This window comes from Octodon degus, unplaced genomic scaffold, assembly GCF_000260255.1.
Source record: "Octodon degus isolate 3935 unplaced genomic scaffold, OctDeg1.0 scaffold00095, whole genome shotgun sequence".
NCBI lineage: Eukaryota > Metazoa > Chordata > Mammalia > Rodentia > Octodontidae > Octodon > Octodon degus.
This window is the reverse complement of record NW_004524671.1, coordinates 6932414-6956401: the sequence shown is the minus strand read 5'-3', so window position 1 is coordinate 6956401 and position 23988 is coordinate 6932414. Positions and strand designations below refer to the sequence as shown.

Here is a 23988-nt window from a genome sequence, read left to right as displayed (position 1 = left end):
AACAAGAAGAAAGAGAGACAGAGACAGGCAGAGGCAGAGACAGAGACAGAGAAATATATACTTTGAATGGACTTATCCTGAGCATATACCTCTTCCAACCAGCCCCACATCCTAAAGTTTCCACCACCACCCAGTAGTTCCAATAGCTGGGACCAAGCCTCATCACATGAACCTTTGGAAGGTGCCCAAGATCCAAGCTATAGCAGTGTCTGTTGTTAGCTGTCCTCATTTCACTCCCCAGCCCTCCTCACTATACCACTGCCAAACTGCATGTCATCCTTTTCCAGATGGTAAGAAAAGCTTCAAGCTCCACTGGTTGAGGAGAAAAAAATTGATGTAAGTCACAGGGCAGACATCAGAACAGAGGGAAGCTGAGTGTGGGTGAGACAGGAGCATCTGTCTGCTGATATCCAGCTGCTCAACAGGCTGGTCTCCAATTGACAGCTGAGCCAACAATGAGTGTCAGTAAATTGGGTCCATACCTCCAGAGCCTGGGTGACTTTCCAACAGGAAGGTAATTTGGTTGGAGTCCAGATTCATCCTGTCAACAAATTCCTCCTGCAACTCACACTGTGAATACCTTAGCCAAGCCCTCCCAACAGCCTTCAGCCCAGCTTGTGGCACAGTGAGTCAGCCTGCAGCATTGGGGCAGAGTGAGTCACCATCAACACAGTGAGCTTCAGAAGGCAGTGGGCTTGGGGACAGAACCCCAGTAGGGCCATGCCACATTTGCTACCCCATGACTGAAGACCCAGAGTTGAAGCAGAAAGTAGATATCACCCAAAGCTGACCTCTTCAGATATCACTCATGTTCTCACCAAGAATCTTACTGGGCCACTCAAGTCTTTTCCTCTCAGCTGTGCCAGTGGTCTTGTAGTGGCCAAACTGTATTTTTTTGCCAAATATTTTCCTTAACATTTATATGTTCTTACTTGCTATAAACTTTCTGCTATTTGGTGAGATGAGGGAAATATGTTTGGTATGAAAGGAGCAGGTAACCCAGATCTATGGTTGGACTCCAGACTGTCTCCTAAGGACCATGTGTTGAAGATTCAGACTCCAGGTGATGGCACTAAGGGAGGTGGCCGAACCCTTAACAGGTGGGGCCCAGTGAAAGAAAGTCAAGCCATTGGGGTATAGCATGAGGGGACCGTTGGGACCCCAGCCCCTTCCTTTCTCCCTTTCCCACTTCCTGGTTGCCATGAGGTGGAGAGCTTGCTCCTCCATGTGTTCTGCCTCGACACAAGTACAAAACAGCAGAACCATGTGACCATGAACTGCAGCCCCTGAACTCGTGAACCAAAATCAAAATATTTTTGTCTTCGAAGTTGATCATCTCCATTTCATGGTGACACAGGGATGGAAACCTGACCAACACACCAAGGAGGCTCTCAGTTCCTTGTTTCACAGCCCCCAGATGAGGAAGGCCCATGGGAATCCTGGGAGAGCAGTTCCCCTTCAATCAGGCCAGCGGGGCAAGAGACAGCCCAAGTAATGCTTCCCTTGCATTCTCCCACCACAGGCATCATAAGAATAACCTGGACGTGCTAGTGCTGGAATATTAGAGTAGAAAAGTTTCTCAATATTTCTAACCTCTAATTTGGACCAGAATGAGCTGGCAGCCTGATTTATTATCATCATGGAATTTTATGCCCTCAAATAATTGCTACAAACCTAGATGCTCCACTACAAAAATAAATCAACCTAAACATGTAGACTCCAGATTACCATGACCCCAATATTTGAGTGATGACATCGTCCAGTTTTGGTGAGTCTTAAGAAACAAAGGAAGTTGTTTTGAAGGGGCGCTTATTGGAAAGCTTAATACAATCATTTTGGCTGCCCAAGCCAGTTGCAAAATTGCAGATTTATTATGTTCAAGAAGAAAGCAGCCTGTGCATTTGAAATACTATCCAAGTGACCTGGATTCAACTTGGAAATTGTATATGAATTGAAACAAGTGAATTAGGGAAGCCTCTTACCTTCAGCACTAAAAGGTTTATGAGAGGTGAGTCAAGAACCATTTATAGTAGTGATGAAATACTATATTTAAGGCTGTAAAAATTTGGCATACAAGGTCTCAGTTCAGAAGTAAATTCATTTTATGTGCTCAGCAAAGGAGCAACTGAAAACTTAGAAATGAGAAGTCTGACCTATTGAGATCTTAAAGATAAAATATGTCAGCTGTTCCTTGGGACTGGGTACAATCATTACATTCTTAAATGTTGAAATGCAAATCAGAACCATGAAATCAGTAATAGCTTAACTTCACCATGGCTAATGAGTATTACCCAAAGCTATTGTCCAACTATCATGTTATGTGCTCAAGTGTACATGAGATGGGCCTTTGGGAATCCAGCAAGTTACTATGGAAAACATTTGAGCCTTCCTGATTCACAAGTCCCTTAACTGATGGTTATTCTGGTCCACCAAGAATCTTTTTTTTTTTTTTTTTTGTCGGAACCGGGGATTGAACTCAGGCCCTTGCACTTGCCAGGGAAGCACTTATTCTATTGAGCCATCTCCCCGGCCCCCACCAAGAATCTTGTAATCCTTATCCTTGGGAATTAGATGTCTACTTCAAGCTAGAACTAGTAGGCAATGCTTGACAGCCAAGCAATGAATGCTTTAATGAAAACAGCCTTACTGTTACCCTCCTACATGTGTCCCACTTCACTAAATATCTCTCTCTCTCTCTCTCTCTCTCTCTCTCTCTCTCTCTCTCTCACTCTCTCCCTCCCCTTCCAAGATCACACACAAACACACGTAAAACTCACCTTATTTTAATTCTTGTAGATCATATGCAATTATCTGATATTTCAATTTTTATTGACTTTTAAAATGAGTGCATTACATATCTTCTCTCAATTAGGACATAACTTCTGGGCAGATGGATAACATCTTGCATTTATCTTCGTATACTCTGCCCATTGAATGTCACTTACTGCATACAGACACTGAATTCACAATTTTTGAACAGACAAATGCCATGGTCCTGATAAGGGATCTGTGATGAATGGTTTGAGAGAGTGTTGTGGAGACTACAAGAATTAGATTCCGGCACCAGCTTTTGCTTTAAGGAAAACATTTCACACTGGTTTAAGGACCTCACATTCTGCCTGGAAGCAGACAGAACTGGATTTGTGGCCTACCAGTGTCTTAAACCCTAACCCTAGCACACTGTCCACCACTCCCAACCTAGCCAGGACCGCTTCTGTAGGTGAAGGAATTGCTAGACCTCGGTGCTCCTTTAAACCACAAGTTTTTCTTCTGATTTATAATTTCATCTGATAATGACTGCCCATTTCTTAGGCTTTCAGAATAATTGGCCTCAAAATTAGCATAAAGGAAGAATCTTATTCAAACTTTAGGTTCATTAGATGCATGCATGATCAAAAAAGTACAATTTTCAAGTAATCTAGTAGTTTCAGAAGACATAGTGCTTAGATACTGAAATGCTAGCACAATGCTTGGAAATAGCCATCTAGTAGGCTAAAAAAATGTATTCCCACAAAGCAGGTGACACAGCTGTCAGCAAAATGCCCAGACAAGTATAGTAAATAGTCCGTGGTGGAAAAGAATCACATGTACCTACTGCATGTAGACATAATTGGCAATAATGGGCCTAGAGGAGGGACCATAGCAGTGTGGGCAAATTGCAAGTGCTTCCAAATGTTGCTAAATGTGAGCCTATTTAAGTCCCATTGCGAATGAAGCCCTTTCATAGCGTTAGTAAGGGACACTGGTGTTCACAGTGCTGTTTTATGGAAATTGAATCCTGTTTACTTTATTCACATACTAAAACACATGAGTTCTCTGCGGACAAACTCCCCCATTCCCAGTACCAGATCTCTTAGAAAATACTGGAAATTTCTAAAAGTGCACCAGTACTATGGGAAATTGCCTTAGCAACAAGCAACACTGGCTTAATTAGGCAGCTGCATGTCCACCTATCATCTACAGCGCCTCAAGAACCAGAAAGGAAAGTAACAATTGCTTTCCTCCAACGCTGTCGCTTCTTTCCAAGCAAAGAAAGAGTAGGGAGCATGCTCATTCTCCTAATTTCGGACCATTAAAAAGATTGGAAGATGCGCTTTCACTGAATCCCTTGGACTGACAATGTGGCACATCTGACAAAAGCTCTCAACCTATGAAAAGAGACAGCAAAGCTCTGGCGCATCTTCCCCATTCAGAGGTGTTAATGGGGGAAAATGCTGAATTACCATGATTGCCCGGACTTGAAAATAGCTTATCACCCGCCAAAATAAATGAAGGCCCCCTGCAGGGCTGTGAAATACTAGGAAGAACAGTATGGCTTTGGAGACCAGCTCTTTGTTGTGTCTGAGAGCTGCATCGGGGCACACTGCTAAATGGGCAGTTTTATAAAATGGGGCTCTTATTCTAAGCAAACTCTGAAAATTGGTCTTGGGGTGTTCCCATGCCAGAGTAAAGGAAAATAGAAGAGCTGTCACAAAAACAATTAGACCCATAAAAGTTGAAATGGAGGGGAGAGATAGCCAGCAATTATCCAAAAGAATCATATTCTAGATAAGCAGCCAATTTAAGGTATTTCATGGTGGGGCATGGTTGTCCTCAATTTGACAGATAATTGGTAGCCTGCTGTCTACTTTATGTGTCATTATGTAGACTTAATCATACTGTGAAATCCCTCTTGTCTTCAGACCAGAGTGCCACTGGAATGCTGTTATGGTGGTCACATGAGGTTCGTAAGGAGGAAGAACTTGGCTTGTAGAGCCTGGGTGTTTGGCTGTTGCCTGGTATCTTTTCTCTGTTATCACAAAGCTCCTATGCTAAGGCCATTGTCAATTAACACAGAGCATCTCCCACTCTGCAAGACATAATATCTCAGTGGTAGCCTGCTTCCTTGGCAGGTACTAAGATTTTATTATTACAATGGCTTTGTTTCCCCATGCGTCATTTAGCCTAAGTATTACTAGAGCCTGAATTTCTCACTTATGGCCAACTTTTTCTTTTATTTACTGTAGTTTCAACCAGGATTTATTTATGAATTCTTTATACTTATTGGGAATGGAGGCAAGAAAAAAAAGGTCAAAAACTGAAGAGAATTCCCTCTTGCCTTCACTGATGCATTGCCTACCTTCACAAATGCATGCTCTGGCTTTGGGGTGCTTGTGTGAGCACATCCAGGGTTATACACACACATGCGTGCAGGCCCATCTCTCCCACAGTGCTTTAGTGTGGGACTGCATTGGCAAATAGACTGATGTGTGCCAGAGTCTAGGACATGCGCTGTTGTAGTCATGATGTGCAAGGGAATAGATTTAATACAGGACATAATTTATAGGATTAATTTATAATATTCACCCACTGAATCAAATGCAAAAGAGTGGAGGAGATCTACACCTACACTAGAGACCCAGAGAATCCAGGTGAGAGCCTGGAGCCCATGACAATATCCCACACAAGTCCAGCTGAAGACCTAGAACCCATGGCAGTGTCCTCCAGGAGTCCAGATGGGGGCCTAGAGCCCACGACAATGTCTCATGTGAGTCTGTACCAAGGATATGCATTGGGAAGGCCCAAAGGCCAGTGGTAGAAGCTAAGAAGTCTGCACCAGAAGGCTGAAGGATCTGCACTGGAGCCAAGGAGCAACATGCAAGTTAAGAACCAGAGCTCGCCGAAGGGAACCACAGCCATCCTCAACAACAGTGAGGACCTGAGCGCCTTCCATGATAACAGCTGAGTTCCTATCAGGAGAGCCAGTGGGAAAAGCTTCTCCAGGAGAATCAACATCACGCGTGCAATTCTCCTTTTGTACTGTAGGCAACATCTGTCAGGTGGGCCTCGAATACCCAGCACCACACTGATTCAGGTCAGCTGGGTCTTACACATTGCCCATTAGCTAATCCACCACCTTTGCCATAAACTGGTGGAGACCAAATAACATGCAGCTATTACCAGTCTTCCAGCATCTTCCCTAGATAATTCAGCACCGTGCTTATCATGCTGCTTCTAACTTTCTTTCATCTGGTTCATAATTCCTAGCTTTGAGATTAGCCCATTATACTCAAAAGATTCTGAAAAGTGGCCACTACAGGGAAACATACCAAAGAGAATCTGCCTCTGGCCTGTCACACTCCACATGTACACACAAACACATGTTCTTCAAACTACATACATTTCTTTTTGTTCTTTTTTTTTTTTTTTTTTTTTTTTTTTTTTTTTTTTTTTTTTTTTTGGCGGAACCGGGGATTGAACTCAGACCCTTGCACTTGCTAGGGAAGCGCTTATTCCACTGAGCCATCTCCCCGGCCCCCAAACTACATACATTTCTCAATACCAAAATAAGCAGTGTTTTCTTGTTCAAATATTGAATAGCTTTTTAAAGTCCTTGGTGATAAAGTTGTTACTTTATCGTTTGGTGATCGTATGCATGGATTTCTGTAGTTTTTTGTTTGTTTGCTTGCTTTTTGTATTTTTAAGACAGAGTCTCACTGTGTAGTTCAGACTGGACTTTGAACTCACTGTGTAGCCCAGGCTGGGCTCACACTCATACCAATCTTCCTGCCTCAGCCTTCCAAGTGCTGGGATGACAGGTGTGTGCGCCCCAGCCCAGCAGAATTTCTGTCATTCTTAATCAGGGTCAGGGTAAAACATGGTTCCTAGTTATCCAGTATGCACCCTACTAGTTAGAATAACATAACACCCTTCAAGATCATCTGCACCTTCAAAGAAGTAGAATCTTGGGGCTTGTCGCCTGGAAAATTGCATTTTAGTCAAGCTGCCACTCACTAAACTGTCATTGTTCAAGTCCTGGAAATTTTCTAAATCTTAGTCTCTGTATCCATAGAACCTGGAGAGGGGTGGAACTGAACAGATCAAGAATTCTCAATTCAAATATGTAAGGATGCCAGGCAGGAACATGGTCAGGCCGGTCAAGTACAGACTGTGAGTCAGCTATTCCTGGTTTGAAAATCTGTAACATATGTACTGTTGTATGCTGCCCTGTTTCTCTCTTTGTTTCTGATTTTTGTTCTTGCTTTGCTTATACTTTTCAAAATAAAATTAAATTAAAAGAAAAAAAAGTGCAGACTGTGGCCAACAGGAGCATCCCTATCAGCAGTCATTCGCCACTCAGCCCCAGTTATATGCTGCATGCAGAACATGGGTAAGCAGACGTCTATGGACATATTGGTGGATGCGTGATGTGCGTGCTGCAAGCTGGACCCAGGGACTACACATGCTAAGTGCGCATGCACACCTTCCACTGAGTCATACTCCTAGTCGAAAACTTGATTTCTTTAAGCACAGTGTGTGTCAACACTGTGCTGATGAAATAATCTGTTTCTGCAACTTAGAGTCCAATCAGCCACTTTTGGAATCCTGGCAAGCTGAGGTCTCTCTTCCTCTGTTTTGTGTGACATTGGAAGCTAGCCAGTGACTGACACCAAAACCCAGTGTTCAGAGGAGGAGATGTAACCAGGAAGGGTAGGTTGCTGAGTCCCTCCAACTGTCAAACGATTAAGACTTGATGATCAAGCATGTCCATGTGTTACTAATGAAAATGGCAACGTGATTGCTGGATCAAACAAGAAAGAGAAGCTTAAAAAGAACATTAAGAGAAACACATTTCATTTTTAACACAGGCCATTTCCAGCCAGTAGTCTCCATGAGGAAGACCCAAATGTCCGATAACCATAAGAAATAAAAGCATAGGAAGGTACAACCAAAACACATAGAATTCATACAAGTTGTCAAATACACTGAGAAGCATCTAGCAATAAATAATACACTGAACCCAGCAAAACACTCAGCTCAACAGAAACATTTTTAAAGAAAACTATTCCCCAACTAGATGAAGTTTTAAATCTGAGGACTAGATTACAGCTCTAGACCCAGAGGGGGCAGGTTGGACTCTGGCTGGTGCCTCTTGATTAAGACATAAAAAGTGACTCAGTTGTTACCGTGACTTGAAGATACACAAAAGAAAGCATCACTTCCTTAAAATATGCCTGATGATGAATAGGCTGACTCCTTTGAAATGCCTTTTTAAAACTATGAGTGAAAAAATTTTAAAGCGCAAATCACACAATATGACTTTTTAGAATCTCTTTTTTTTCCAAATAGCATGACTTGTTTACATAAATCCTAGTTTGCTTACACAACCCAGCAATTTGGACAAAAAGTAATGACCAGAAAATATGCCTGTGGGGAAATAAATTTTGCTTTTTAGTAGTTTTGTTTCCGTTTAGGCAGAAAAGGAAATAAATGGCTATTGTCTTGTTTTCTTCTTTCCCAGCAATATATTTAGTTGGAGAGAGTTTTCAGGAGCTAAAGATGTAAAGTGCACCCCACGAAGTCACAAAATGAAAGGTTATGCTTGCTGTAGCCTTCTCTTGTCTATCTGAATGAGGAAGTAATGACAAACGTGACTTTAGCAGGAGTGCTCACCCCATTCCCTCTGCTTCTCCAGCCGGCTCCTGTGGCACCAGACACACATTTCAGAATCCGAAAGATAGTTCTCTTTGGCTACAGGGGTTTCATCTTTGCCACCATGTCCTGAATAGGGTGAAGATTTAAAGCAAGGTCTTAAAATGAAAAGTGCAGTGATTAAATATCGTAGAGACTCTGTGTTTTGAGGACAGAGGGTTCTTAGTTGAATGACTTGGGTAAGCTCTTGGCACATGGCTGTTGGCACCAGGCCCAGTGAAGGATCTCAAGGCCTGTGACCCTACACAGACATCATTTAGTGAAAAACACACTGTCAGTTTCTGCTAAGCAGTAGAGGGGTCATTGATCTTAAATAGCATACCAAGACTGAATATTATGGTTTTATTTTCTTAGCACAGATGTATAAGTAGTTTCAGTAGTAGAAAAATGTACAGAAGAAGGGGCAGTAATATAATATTAGACAGAGGCAGTGCTGAGAAGAAATAGAGAAATCACTTAGAAATCATGGGAATGAAAGTTCTCAAATTTGCACTTGTGTGTGGCATTGGCAAATAACTGTTTTAGTTCATTTTCCATTGCTACAACAAAATACCAGAGGCTGGGTACTATAAAGGAAAGATTTTTTTTAGCTCACAGTTTGGGCAGCTGAAAATCTAAGATAAGGAAACCCCATTAATTTACCTTAAGGTGGGAACACTGGCAAGGGGCAGGGACTGCATGGTAAGGCAGGAAACAAGAGAGGGAGCAGGGTTAGGTTTGCTCTTTTATAACTCACTCTTTGGAACTAACACATGTGACAAGAAAAACAAATTTATCCCTTCTGAGGCCAGAACCTTCACTGACCTAATCACCTCCGCTAGGTCACACCTTTGAAAGTTTCCACCAATTGCATGCAGTAACCCAACATGACCTTTTCTTAACTTTGTTAAAAGTGCAATGACCCCATTTTGAAGTAATCACATATGTGTGATACGCATTTATATTTCAGCATGTTGTCTTGGGGACAAAATTTCACCCACAGCATTTCACTGTCTAGATATCTACCCTTGTCACCTACAGTGACACACCATCGAACAAAAGAGACCTGCTCTGAGAATCATGTAACTAAATGACTTCAGAGTTGTGTGACCTTCATACAGAGTATTTACACAAACTAAGAGGCTATGATGTTGCTGGACAATTTAACTTTGAGGCATCGTGACTATAAGAGAAATCTGTCAATGACCAAAACATCACTATGAGGTACACGACTAAACTACACCTTAGTTCAGGCCAGCAGCAGCTCACCGGGACACCGCGGTGTTCTACCTGGTCTCGCCATATTTAGTCTCTTCTATCGCTCCTCCTCTCAAGATCCATTCTTCCCCACAATAGTGCTACTCTTTATAAAGCTTAAACCTGGCATAGCAGCTGCCTACAAATCTAAAGTGACACCCTAGGTCTCCGAGCAGGGCCCAACCTCCCAAGCATGACATGAAAGCTTCACAAGTTGGATACTGGCTGCCTCAGCCTTCTTGCTCCTGTCTATACTAGGTTCCCCAAACTCTTTGCAATCCACTTTGTTACTTTTTCTATGCTTTTATTTAAAAACTTTGCCTTTTATCATTAGTGCCTACTAATTTTACAAAATATTTGGTTCATTGCGTTATATCCATATCTGTTTTGATCATACTCATGCCTCCCCTGCAGCCCTTCTCCCCCTATTTCCCTCCACTTATCTAATAATAGCCTCCCTTCTACTTTTGTCTTTTAAATATGTCAAATATTAGGGATGTTTGTCTTTCCAGTTGTGTTTTTTTTGTTCGATGGGACAGTCCTCATATCACCCCATTTTCCTTCAAGTGGCAAAAATTAGTTTTTATTTACAGCTGAATAATGCTGCACCAGGTGCATATAACATGTTTTCTTTACCCATTCATCTGTTGAAGGGAACCTATTTTGTATATACAGATACAAAATGGTCCTTCATTTGTATCCTATTTTTGTTTACTTTTGTCAGAGATGGGTATTCCCTTGCCATTTAAATATTGTAGGTGCATGAATTCAGCCAAATAATCCAATATGGTCCAGTAGTCCATAATAGTAGTGGGTTATCTGTAGGACTGGCAATGTCAGAAGTTGTTGACTTGAGCCTTTCACAGCTCAGCATATTAATCTGGCTTTACTTTTTATACCTCGTTTTTATACTTTGCTGCTGGATGGTTAAAACCAAGATAAAGCAAGACCTATAGAACAAGAAATGTAACTTTTGAATATCTAAGTTTGAAGATTGCTACTTAAGATTTCTGTTATTAGTGCACCTTTCATTGTGATTAGGACTAAAGTTCATCAAGCATGAAGGGAGCGTGACTTTTACCTAACAGGTTTCCTAAGTGTAGGTGGGAGACATTCATCCAAGATGAGTCTTAAGAAGATGAACCCCAAGTTTCACAGAGCCCCGGATGTAGATCCTTTGACCAGGTCAAAAGAATGAGATCCCTTGGGGGAAAAAACAAGCAAACAGGTTTTTGCCTAATTACCATAAAATGAAACACTTCAGGTGTGGCCTGAGTCAGAGGAGAAACAATTTATGAAGCCAAAGAGACCTGGAAAAAAACAAAAACAAAAACAAAAACAACTTAGAAGAGGTAAAGGCCCAACACTCTACCAGGAGCACATTGTTTTTTCATACAGTGTAGGAACACACTTTTTTTTTTTTTTGGTGGAACTGGGGATTGAACTCAGACCCTTGCTCTTGCCAGGGAAAGGAGTGCACATTTTATAGGTCCCTTTGTCTGTCATCTTTGGCAGGAGTCAGATAGGTTTCAATAGGAAGTGGCAGAGGGAGGTTTCGCTACCACATGGAATGGATAAAGATGAAAATCCTATAAGCTTGTAGGAAATAATACAAGCAGTTTAGGAGGAGCTGAAATCAACTTTTTCCTATAGTTTCTGCACAAAGCCAAGTCTGCTTACATATTATTATATCAAATCAATAGCCTCTTCTGGCATGTATAGTATGGACACTATGCTAAAAGCCCATTCCTAAGGCATGGTCTTTTTAAATGAAGAACTATGCCATTACAAAAAGTAAAATAGGGACAGTTTAGCTTGTATATATCCTAATTATAGGGCCTCAGGTTTATGTAGACCATAAAAATAAATTATTCTTCTCTAGATGTTTTTACATATTCTATCCCAAATTTAAAGCATCTTTTCCTTATGCATTTTATAGGTAAGACATCTACTGTGGTCCTGTGCATCTGCTTTCAGTGGTGAAGGCAATAGGTGCTACTGAGGCAAACACAGAATGGCGGGGCCAGCCCTGCCCCCTCAGAGGAGCTGCGAGCAGGAGCCAACATTTCCTGGGGGCGACTGAGCTTATGATGAGTTCCTCAAGGACAGGCTGGACAGATAACCCAGAAGTTCACTTAAAACTCTCCAGATAAAGTGGACAGTCTAGTCCTGTCCACCTTATTCCATACAAATGAAACGATAAAAACGAGTTTTTTCTAGAAAGTAAGCTGTGTCCCCACATTGACAAGTCCCCTGGCCACACATTCTCCTCAGCAGAGATGTGAGCAGCTGGAAACCAACAACTGTTTCTGAGGGCTTTCTTCCAAACATGTGAGAGCTGGCGATGTAGCTCAGCAGCAGAGCGCCTGCCTGGCAACTGTGAGGTCATGAGTTCAATTCCTCATACCAAGAGAAAAAAAAAAAAAGCGTGAGGCTCTCTCTCTGCATCCTGACTGATCAAAACACACTCTCTCAGCTCAAAAGCTTGACAAGATCAAATAACCAAATCTATGCAACCATCCTACTCTGGATAACACCTTCTAAGACAGTTAACAATTCTAACTTGTTTATCTCCCCCTCCACTCCCCACTTCCTGCACACCCCCAGGAGCCAGGAAAATCCATCTTTCTCCCTACATCACCCCTCCTTGCTCTCTGAGTGCCAAACTGACTCAGAGTCCACTTCTAGGTTTGGGATTCTTATCTTTGTCCTTAATCTTGTAATGGCTTCCTTTCAAGCTAAAGCCACTTAACATTTGACCTTTGGATCTTCTAGGGTGGGGAAAAATTTAAATAATTCTCATTCTTTATTACAATTGATAATAATGAAAGAAACTCATGGGTGTTTATAAGCTGCTTCAAGGCACAGTTCCTGGTCTCTACATTAGTCATTTGTGCAAACTGCTGTTAAGGTCCAAATTCACTGTGCAACTGGGCTGGAAAAGTCCCTGAACCCAAGATCACCTTGGTGTGCACATTTCTGAGGCTTGGTTCTGTTTAACGTTTTCATCAGTGACCTGTCCAAAGGAGCAGAGAGAGAGAGAGAGCTCATTAAATTCCTAGATGGGAGGGATAACCAGAACACTGGAGAACAGGATTAGAATTTCCCCAGCCCTTGCCAAATGAGCAAAACTGTCAGAGTCCAGTGTATTCAGTGGGGACAGGCAGGGAAATGTGAGCTGCCCAGACACCAGCTGAGTGGTAGCAAGTTACTTAAGAGAACTAAAAAGAATAGAGATGCAACAAATAGACTCACAGTAGGAAATGAACTAGCCAACGAAGTGCTGGTGTTCACTGGGGTCCCTGGTCCCTCAGTGTAAATTCAGAACCCCAAATGCACAGAACTCAGAAGCATAAAACCTCCCCAGAATTTCTAAGGATGTGGGGGAGCTTTTCAGCCCTAGCTTCAGATTCCTGGTTCCACTTAACTAGCCTGGTTTTTGGTTCCTTTCACTGTCTTGTTTTAGTCGCCTCCTTATAAACCCTGTTGACCCAGACATTAAAAGCCACTTGCCTCCCCTGAGCAAATCAAGGCCTCCAGCAGAAGGGTCTGTGTATCCCCTTGGCTGTCCTGGCTCTCGCTCAATGCTTCCACATAAATTTCTATCCCCAAGTAGAAATTTAACAGGCTATTTTCCCAAATATAGATGCTTCTTGTCGCTAAGAGGAATTCTGGGACCATCTGTTGAGCTATTTCTGTCCCTGTGTCGCCTCAAAAGGTGAGCAAGACAAAGTCATGGGCTGATATTGCTACTGGTAGGGTCAGCTACTTTTGATAGCCAGTAGTAGATATCAAGGATTTGTTGCAAGCACTTAATGCAAATGCTGTAACATAAAAGCACTTCATGCACGATATGTCAGCGAATGGACAATGCTGGATTTAGGCCTGGGGTGGGGGTATAGGCTCCTAACTCCTGCTAGGTGCAGTTTTGGAATCTTTGGCTTCTTGTCCAACCAGTTCATCGTCTGCATGCGGAAAGCAGCAGCCAGAAAGGAGAGTAATGTTTCTGTAAGTTTGTAAGGCACTTAAGTCTGGGTTAAAACTTCAAACTAGGACCAGTGGACCAGTTTCTGGGGCAGGCCCCTCTCGACTGCTCCATCAGCAAGCTATTTCCAGGTCCTAAGGACCTCTGCTTAAGTGGAAGGGCCTCTTAAGCCTCTCAGGAGCCTTCCCACTGTGACTTCCGGTGTGCTGCGTGAGTCCTCTTACCAAGACAAGTGCCAGACTAAAGACTTGGGTGATGCTGCCTCTTTGTTCCAAAATGTGGAAAACCAGAAAGGAGGCCGGAGGAAATGAGGAAGAAGAGTACGAGCAAAGTTCTAAGGTCATTGTTTTAGGTAGTTTAAATAAAGTCACAAGTGATAAAATCACTACTACCAAGGAGAGTTATTAAAAGAAGAGCAGTTATTTTTCATTAATTATCAAGATGGTTGAGGTGCCGGGGAGATGGCTCAGTGGATAAGTGCTTCCCTGGCAAGTACAAGGGCCTGAGTTCAATCCCCGGCTCAAAAAAAAAAAAGATGGTTGAGGAAGAACCTACCAGAGATATCAAGAATCATATGCCAGAGAAAGCAGTAGAAGTTTCTGAATAATCAGATCTCAGAGTGGTTTTTCTGGACAGGGTTGGGGGTGTGTGACAGAGGTGGTGACTCTCAAACTCCTGTCCCTGTGTTTAAGCTCTATAAAAGCTATAGAACAAACCTGGGCCACGGGAATTCTGGTGACTTGTTACACTTACTGAGAATAGAGCAAGTTCTTGAAAAGGTTTGTGAAGTGCAGGACACAAAGTAACTACTCGTATTGGAAAAAAAATTGTCCAGATTTCAACGGGCCTCATGGAAAAACTGAAGGTCAAGGCCCGAAGCTTTTAGCCCCTTTCCAATGTGCAAGTGTAAGGCTGGGGATGCAGCTTAGTACTGGAGAACTTGCCTAACATGCCCAAGGCCCTGGGTGTGACCCACACAAAACCCAACACCAGCAAAAAAAGGGGGACAATGCTTCTGTGTTCTGTGTGTGGTGTCTCTACTCAGCAGGGTGCTGAGGGGCTTTGTTGTTATTGTTTCTTTCTTTGTTTTTAATGCTGGGACTCAGATGCTAGCCAGGGCTGTCCCACCGAGCTACATCCCCTTCCTGGAAATCAGACAGCTCTTACTGTGCACAGCAGGTGATCTGTAATTTGAAGACTCAGTAGCTTGGGCTTATTCTGTCTTGAAAGTTAGGGCCAAGTATTTATGAGAACTCTTGTTTTATTACCTTGGATAAAGACAAACTATAGTGTACTTCTTGTTACTAATTAAAAATGGTGCAATCTGTTCTAATATCATTTCTGGACAGTATATTTCATAAAACTGTCTCGAAAGGTCATTTGTCTTAAGCCACAACTTTTCCAAAATTCACTTGTTCCAAATAACAAACTCTCATGGAAAGAAGGTCAATGCTTTAATTTGTCTCGTCTTTTATTTCTTAATCATTTCTCCTTTTTCTTGTCTTATTTTTTTATACATCTCTTTCTTTCCTTCTTCCAATTTTGCATGCATATATCTGGTAATACGAATAACTGGTTGGAATACAACACTATATATTGCAACAAATACTGTGAAATTCATATACTTTGTTAAGTATCTGTATCACTTGAAATTTTTTCTGTTGTAATTCTAATTTGTACTCTTTCAATTTTTTTTTTTTAAAAAATAACAAACTTTAGGTAATTATAATTGTTCCTTCTTCTAATTTTTTCCCAGATGACCCAGGTACCTGTGCCTCGTGTGCCATGGGGTATCTCATGTAAGTCTGGCCTTCTTTCTTCGTGACCCTAACGCTTCTGCAGAGTAAGCTTCCCTGACTTCATCTTAAATCTTAAATCTTAAAGCAGAGAGGCCCTGCAACCTGAAGCAACCGTGTTCCATGAGCTATTAATGAGCAATGTTTGGGTTTAGCAACAAGAGCCCAGCTGTTTTCTTGCCTCAGAAGGAGGCTTCTTTTTCTTCTTCGTCCTGGAAGGCATCCAGCCTGACAGTGGTGTCTAGGAATCTTGCCACAGGTTTCCAAGGTTCAGTGTCACTGTTTACAGATGGACCTTAATAAAACACCCATCCCCAAGTGAGCTATTTCCAAATGTCTGCATTAACAGACATTTGGTCCTTAAATGGAGACCTACACTGGGGGAAGCTGGGTACTACCTTAGCTCTTAGTCACCTCCTGGGCAGTGAGAGATGCAGACCTCTAGGTTAAATGAAGCATGCCTAGCCGTGGGCTCCAGTATTTTCTAGTAGAAACCTATCAAGTCAAGGCCGGTATGTTTCACTGTCACCTTCCTTCCTACTCTTGTCTCCCTTCTGGCTTACAGTGTTGCCTGTCCTGTAAGAAAAGGAAAGAAATGAAGGAAAAGGCAGGGCCTGAATGGGGTACAAGCTGTCTGATCCCTTGCCAGTGCAGGGACTTTTATGTGATATATAAGTTCCCACCTCCACTTTTTGCCCCTTCGTCCTTTATCAAGATTGCAGGAAGCCATGCAGGGTGGCGCACATACCTGTAACCCCAGCACTCTGGAAGGCTGAGGCAGGAGCACTGAAAGCTTGAACCCAGCCTGGCTATTTAATAACTTAGCAAGACCATGACTCAAAATAAAACAAAAATGGAATTAGGGATGTAGCTCAGTAAGAAAGCCCATATCCAACACACACACACACACACACACACACACACACACACACACACACACGATTTCAGTTTTTTCAAATGCTTTAATATTTCATATACATTGATGTTGACTGTGTTTGAAGGTGGAGGACACAGAATGTTCCTTAAAGAACTGAGGGAGGCAGGTGCTTCCAGCTCCAAAAACGTAATGACCAATGAATGTGCAGAAGTGGGTGAGGAGCTCCCCTGCTGCCCCTCTTATAACTCTCTGACCCTCTAGTCTAGTTTACTCATGACTGCTTCTGCGTTTTGACACCTGAACACCCACACACCCACACCTCCTCGAGTTCCCTCTTGAGAACACCTGTGCAGGAGCAGGGAGCAGCCCCAGCAGCGCACAAGGCGTGGGTCACAAAGCCTGTGGGGAGAGAAATCCACCTGATGGCAGGCCCGACACCTCTAAGGCAGAGCTCGGCTCTCCTGTCTCCAGAAGTGCACATTTATCCCTTGTCAGACTATTTAGTCTTTTGAATCCAGCTAAGGAGAGCTGTGAGACAGCCTCTCGGCAAGATATGCAGACACTTCCCCTGGCTGTTCCCTGATGCTTTGAAATTTATCAAAGCACAAGAAACAACTTCACTCCTCTCTTTCTTCACATGAACCTGCAACTCAGTGGCATCTGAATGGCAACACCTGACTGTATGATGAGACTAATGGGTAATAAATGTAGAAACCTCAGAAATGCACATATACATATAGGTGCATATAGGATACATATAAAAAAGCTAAGGCCTTTTCCTGTTGTTAGTAAACTGGTCGCTTGTACTATGAGAAGCTGCTTGGACTCAGAGCTGGGCCTCTCAGCCTTTCACGCACCAGCGGCTGTCAGCAAATCACACAACCCCTCTCTTCACACCGACTGTTTTCAGTCTTGCCCCCCGCCCCCAAATAAGTGGATCTTGAACATTCTACCCTTGAGCTTTGGCCTCCATATCTAAAAATTAGTGAAATGTCTACCCTATGAGGCTTGGGCAGAGACTTTAATAAGCTGCCGCTTGGCACAAATCTCAGTCCCCGTCCTCGCCCCCACTCCTCCCTCTGCTGAGTCTTCAGAGGCCTGCAGGCAGTGGTGAAGGACTTGGTATAAGAGGACACCCACACCCAGAGCAAGTTTCCTCGGCTGAAAGCCAAGTCCCGATGCTACTCAAAGTGCGCTTGGCCGTGAACGCAGAGACAGCCATGCTCTCGGGTCAGCGCGGGTGGGTCTCACTGGGCACCACCGCCACCAGGTTTGAGCGCCACTGCTATGAAGCCTGTCCCCAGAAGACCTTCGCTGAGCAGCGGGAGTGCAGAGCCTGCAGCGCCAACTGTGGCAGCTGCAACCGCAACGAGTGCTTCTGGTGCGAAGAGAGCTTCTTTCTCCTGGGTAAGTGGAGGCAGTCGTGCGGGAAGGGTCAGCAAGGGGTCTGGGCGGACTGTGGCCTGGGGCCCTGCAGCCTGGCAGGCGTTGGAGCGCTCCTGCGAAGGGCTTCAGGGGCTTTCTGCACCACAGCCGCTGGTCCGGGGAGGAATGTTAATTAGGTTTGAAAATAAATATTAGCCAGGACTACTTCTACCTGCATTTATTACTGAAGCATGTTCACATTTAACTAGCCTTAGTGTCTGAAGCTGGCAGAAGGGAGGAGTTGAGTAGGTGGGAGTTCAAGAGAAATGTTTGGGAATTGAGTATTCAGAGTCATGACCCTTCTCTTGGGGCTTTGATCCATGTTCTAAATTCCCAGGCACTGTAGAGGTGAAGGAGATCATAGGCTGCCACCAAGCCCCGAATCTGAATGCGGTGGGCTGGGCTGTGAGTCTCCCAGTGAGGAACCATGGGGTCCGGATGGTGGAGAGCGGGGCAGTGAGCTTGGGGTCTCTCCAGGGCCTCATTTGATTCTCAGTGCTTCGAGGCTTCAAGGATGCTAAGCCCCCGATCCTTTAAGCTGGCAGTCTTGGGCCTGGACCAAACTATGCTAAAGACATCCTGATTTCTTTAAAAAAAAAGAGCAATGAAGCGCTCTGGAGGCCTTGGGTTCAGAGCCCAGCCAGGCCGCCCGAGCCCCACCTTCATCCGTCCCCACGTTCTTGCCCAGGTGGCCGCTGTGTGAGTGCCTGTGGCACTGGCTTCTACGGAGACCCAGCCACGGGAGCGTGTGAGCCTTGTCACCCAGCCTGCGAGAGCTGCGAGGGCCCAGACCTGGACCAGTGCAGCAGCTGCCCGGCAGGGCTGCGGTTGCTGCATGGGGCTTGTGAGCCACAGGACCCAAAGGGTAGGTGCCATGCAGAGCCCCCCCACCCCCCGCGGTCTGCTTGCCGCCTAGCTGCTGTGCAGTGGAATAAAGCTGGAGGGATTGGGGGGACAGCTATAGTGGGTGACAGGAGAAAAGTGTGGCTGGCATTTGGGAGTCATCTGAAGGGCTATTTAGTGTTTGTTTTGTTTTATGGTGCTGGGGATTAAACCCAGGGTCTCATCACAGGGCATGGTGGTGCATGCCTGTAATCCCAGCACTTGAGAGGCTGAGGCAAGGGGATCATTGTGAGTTCAAGACCAGCCTGGACTACAAAGTGAGCTCAAGGCCAGCCTGAACTGCATAGTGAGACCCTGTCTCAAACAGACCAAAAACAGGACACAGTGGGGTCTCACACATGCTAGCGAAGCACTCTTGCACTGAGCTACATCTCCAGCCCATTTTATTTTTATTTTGAATTTCCTAAGTTGCCGATGCTGGTCCTGAACTTGGGATCCTCCTGCTTCTGCCTCTTGAGTAGCTAGGATTACATGTTTGGTACCCACCAAGCTCCAAAAGGCATTGTCTTGATTGATTCATTTGTTCTGCTTTGCTTTTGTTTTTGCTTTGAGACAGTCTCACTACATAGTTCAGACTGGCCTCAAACTCACAATAATCCTCCTACCTCAGCCTCTTGAGTGCTGGGATTATAGAATTTCACCACCGTATCCAGCCAAAGAGCCTTTATAATTGGTCTGGCCACCTGAGTTTCTGCCTGGGTTAGGTGCCCAGAAGCATGAGGAGGGTCATGTAGGGGAAATGAGTCACTTGCCATTTTCTTTAAAATAAAATTTAAAAAAAGACAATGGGATGGAGATGTCGCTTTGGTGGTACAGCATTTAGGTCCTGGGTTTGATCCCCCAGCATGGGGGAGAGAGAGAGGGACAAGGAAAGGGGGGGAGAGAGAGGGAGAGAGGGAGAAAAGGAGAGAGGGAGAGAGGGGGAAAGAGAGAAAGAGAGGGGGGAGAGAGGGAGAGAGGGGAGGAGAGAGGGGGAGAGAGAGAGAGAGAGAGAGAGAGAGAGAGAGAGAGAGAGAGACTATGAGTAGACAGGGCACCCCACTAAAGCGGATGGCCCTGCTGGCTGATGAGACCTCTCAGCACCCACACCCCCTTCCGGATACTGCTGCCTCGCTGCAGACAGGGGAAGCAGGGCAGGAGGGGGGAGGCAGACAGGATGCTGCCGTGGACCCGCAGGTCTCCTCCTGAGCCTTGGCCTGGCATCTCGGCTGCAACTTGGTTATACGCTTCCTTACCAGGCAGCCACAGGCTTGCCAAGGCCTCTCCAAGTCCCAAGTGGTCACACAACAAATTCCTACCACTACTGGAAAAAATCAGTTGTGCATTCCACACCGGGACACTCACAAAGATGAAAGGTGCTGTCCATTTGGTACCGAGCAGGGATCCATTCTGGAGTCATCCAGTGCAGTGCAGTGGCAGCTGACCAAGACCACAGAGGGCTCCCAGTGGGGCAGGGCAGGGAGCAGGGATCTCGGGCGTCACCAGAGGAGCCCGGGTCCTGCTCTCTGCTGTAAGTCTTGCACATAGACTACAAGCGCCACCCAACCATCCTGAAGCCAGCGGCCACGGAGTGCTCAGGGCCTGTTTCAGAGACAGAGCTAGAAGGAAAAGTATCCGGCCCAGGTTGGGATATCTTCCATGAATTACAGCTGAACCAGAATGCTGACAATGAGTTCGTCTGGCATTCAGACATTTGAGAGGCAGAGCCAGCCAGGAGAGAAATGGTCTGGCGCTGGGTTTCTCCCTCGGAACATCTGTATTTTATCTGGCGCCCAGATGATGAACAGATCCAGCGAGCCAAGTGTCGAGGCAGACTCGATCCCCACGTGATTGTGCCTCTCTTCAACTGGACTATGCATTTAGCAGGAAAAATCCCGACTTTGATTGTTCTCCTTTATCGAAGCGCCACACCCACCACGCTGCCTTCCTGCGCTCACAGTATAATGTTTTCTGAAGAGAGGAAGGACTTATTCCATGTGGGGCTTTCACGTTAATAAGGGACGCGAGAAGCAGATGAGAATGTTTCTCATGGCTAGACAAAAGCAATAAAGTCGATGACACAGCTGCACTTTTCCATTTCTGTGATCGTGAAAGAAGAGAGGCCGTGCATCGGCAAAGAGAAAACCCCGTCTGTGCACCAAGCAAGGGGACGCCGCAGCTCAGCTTCCTTGGCATATGTCATGCCCTGAAATGGATAGGAAAGGGGAAATGCGATCCAGAAAGCCTGGAGTGTCTGTCAGAGCCAATGCCTACATCTCCTCCTGCTTCCTCCTTCTTAAAAACAAGGTCGGGAGTGTAATAGGAGAGCGGCGGGTCCAGGGCGCAAGCACTAATTAGCCACACCTCACGGATGATGGAAAGCAGATTGTAGTCATTCTGGGCCAATTTAGAAGAAGCCCAGACCAATTCTGGAGCATTTTTCTGAGAATGCAACTGCTAGGTGGTACCAGCGAGGATCTGGCTGGTTTCGATTTTTGTTTTAAACATAGATTCAGATTCAGGTAGGAAAAAAGCAAACTCCAACATGTTGCTTCCTGGTGGAAACAGTCGGATCATATCTGCATTCAAAGATCACCGTGTTCCCCAGCCTGGGTTGAGAATATACTTCTGAAATAAAAGCCCAGCTGCACTTCCCCAAACTACTTTTTTGACACTGTGGTTAAAGAGAATTAGAGACAGTGGCGGTGGCGAGAGGGTTGGCATCCTTCATCCACAACTGACAGCAAGGGGAGGGTGTGACAGCGAGGGGAGGCTTCCCACCTTCATCCAAGGGCCGGGACCCCAGTACACAGCAGCTCGGCAACCTGCGAAGGTAGGCCTCCGCCCCGCCAACCACCGGAGTCGCTGCGCAAATGCAGACCGTCGCCGGAGTCCCTACCCTAATCACCAATGTATGATGAAGAGCGCTTCGTCCAAGGGCAGAAATAAAACTAGCACCAAACACAGCATGAGCTACTCCAGCAGGGACATGGGCCCCATGCCAGGCAGCATCGGGGGAAATGCCCAGGGGCAGCAGGCCCCGGCACCGGGAGAATAGAGCGGCTTCAGCGTGTGCTCAGGAGCCCTTGCTGCGACAGAAGTGGTTTCCTTGTTACTGTGAAGGCGTTGGATTTTCTTAGGTGGCTTCCCCCGGGCAGAGCCGGAAAGTCCTAGGGGTGATTCCTAAAAACTGCATACGCACCCAATGCACCAGCGATTGAAGCTGGGGTAGCAGGCTCCAATTACATATTCCAGTGAGAACCGGCTCTACAAAGCGCAGACACAGTGAATTAACTTTTGAGTGTTGGCCACATCTTAACAGTGTACCCCTAGCCTATCCTCTGGTCCCTGTTCCTAGGCTCCAGGAAAGACTAGAGTCCCACAGGCATCCACAAACACTGAAGCCAGGCACCGGGGGGTGGGGGAGTGGGGAGCACAAGCCACCTTAACCATGAAGCAAAGTCTAGCACACAATAGCTGCACTTTAAAACTTTAAAGACGTCCTGGAAATCTGCTGTTAGTAGCACTGTATCCTTCTATGCATAGATAAGGAGGGGTGAAAGGAGCCACTTGTACTGATTCAAACGCATTGTTAAACATCCTGGAATTTTGTAAATTTTTTGCCAAGCTCCTGGCGATTAAAAACAGCTAAGTCAGGAGTTCTTTACACTGCAGAAACTGGCAGCACTACAAGTTGAGCTTAATTTTTTCTAGAAAGCTGTTTTACCAACACGTCATTACTTTGGCCTCTCTCAAACTACTTTAAAATCCAAGTTAATTACTGAAAATCATCTCTGTGGTGGGATGGGTACTTAGTTATAGCTAGGCGGGCCTAGGCCTGGGCACGCAGCTCAAAGGTAGAGCACTTGGCTGGCCTGCTCAAGGCAGACCTGAACTCAAGTCCTGGCTCTGCTGTTTCCTAGGAGTGTGACTTGGGGCAAGGTTCTCATCCTCTCTGAACCTCAGTTTCCTCGTCCATAAATGAAAGAAGGAAAGGACTGCACACAGAGTTGCTGCAAGAGAAAACTGAGAGGGGCTTGCTGGTTAGCTCAGTTGTTTAAGGGCCTGCTGGAGGAAACCCAGTCAGGAGCAGGGGACTGAGGTTCGATCCCCAGCTCCCCATGCCTCACCCAACCTGCCCTTTTGGCAGCCCCAGCCAGCCAAGAAAAAAAAAAAAATCCTTCTCAACTTTGGGTACCAGGGAGATAGCTCAATAGAATAAGAGCTTGCCTGGCAAGCGCAAGGTCTTGAGTTCAATCCCAGGTACAAAAAAAATTTAAAAAGAAAGAACTGAGAGGATACACATGCATCTTCCAGAATACACATGATATTTTAAACACTAGTCTCTTCCCTGCGTGACCTAACCCATTTGAACTCCTGACACCTCAGTTCACTTTCAAAGTAGCATTCCTTGTCTCATAGAAGGGAGCAGTTGAGGGCTCTAAACTATACTATAGGGTCTGACAAAAATGGTACCAGAAAGAAGGCAGCAAGGACTGAGGAGATAACTTGGTGGTTTAAGCATCTACCTGGCAAACACAAGGTCCTGAGTTCAATCCCTGGTACTGCATGCTGTTCCAGCCACCAAAATCGGGTGTGGTGGTGCACACCTGTAATCCCAGCGCTGAGAAGGCTGAGACAGGAGGATCACTATGAGTCTAAACTATGTAGTGAGATTCTGTACCAAAAAATAAAAAGAAAGAAGGCAGCAAATAATGACGATCTGGGAAGACAGGTAGCCAGTAGAGTCCCGACTTACCAAGAGTATTTACTCACAAAAGTGTTGATTGCAGCTTTATATATGAAGTTAAAACAGCCAAAATGAGAGGCCAATCCAAAAATCCCACAGAAAATGGGATTAATACAAACCATTGAAAATGATATTTGATAAGAATTTTAAAAGAAAATTCCTGTAAGGTATATAATGTTGGAAACAGTGCAGAGTTAGTATATAAATGTATAAACAATGACACATGTATTTGTAATTACACTCACATGTTCTGCATAAAGATGGAAAATCTGTGCACTGAAGTATACACAGCAGACAATTCTGGGTGGTAGGGTTATAGGTAAAGTTGATCATTTTATCTTTTTGACATTAAAAAAACATTTTATTTTCTTTAATAAAAAGCTGTGTCCACTGCAAACCCATCTTTGGTGAAGAACCTGCTGCAGAAGCGACGAAGGTGGAAAGTTCAAATCAAAAGAGGTAACAGGGAAGCAGGGAGGCGACCATCACGCCAAGAGGTGGACAGCTGTGTAGAGAGCCATCTGGGACACTGGGGCTGGGCAGTGGGGGTGCTGAAGCCCTCGGA

General features: G+C 44.9%; 1 protein-coding gene across 5 annotated transcripts in view; it reads left to right on the top strand.

Moving 5' to 3' along the window:
• Pcsk5 (proprotein convertase subtilisin/kexin type 5) overlaps nt 1-23988 on the top strand; it is a 433314-nt gene that overhangs the window by 363384 nt on the left and 45942 nt on the right. For 3 of the 5 annotated variants that reach the window (XM_023722965.1, XM_023722963.1, XM_023722967.1), the window contains 4 exons: nt 15450-15492; nt 17637-17773; nt 18480-18656; nt 23802-23882. In XM_023722965.1, coding sequence (XP_023578733.1) covers nt 15450-15492; nt 17637-17773; nt 18480-18656; nt 23802-23882 — 438 coding nt within the window. The remainder of the gene's footprint in view (nt 1-15449; nt 15493-17636; nt 17774-18479; nt 18657-23801; nt 23883-23988) is intronic. The other 2 variants (XM_023722964.1, XM_023722966.1) reach the window with 2 other exon arrangements.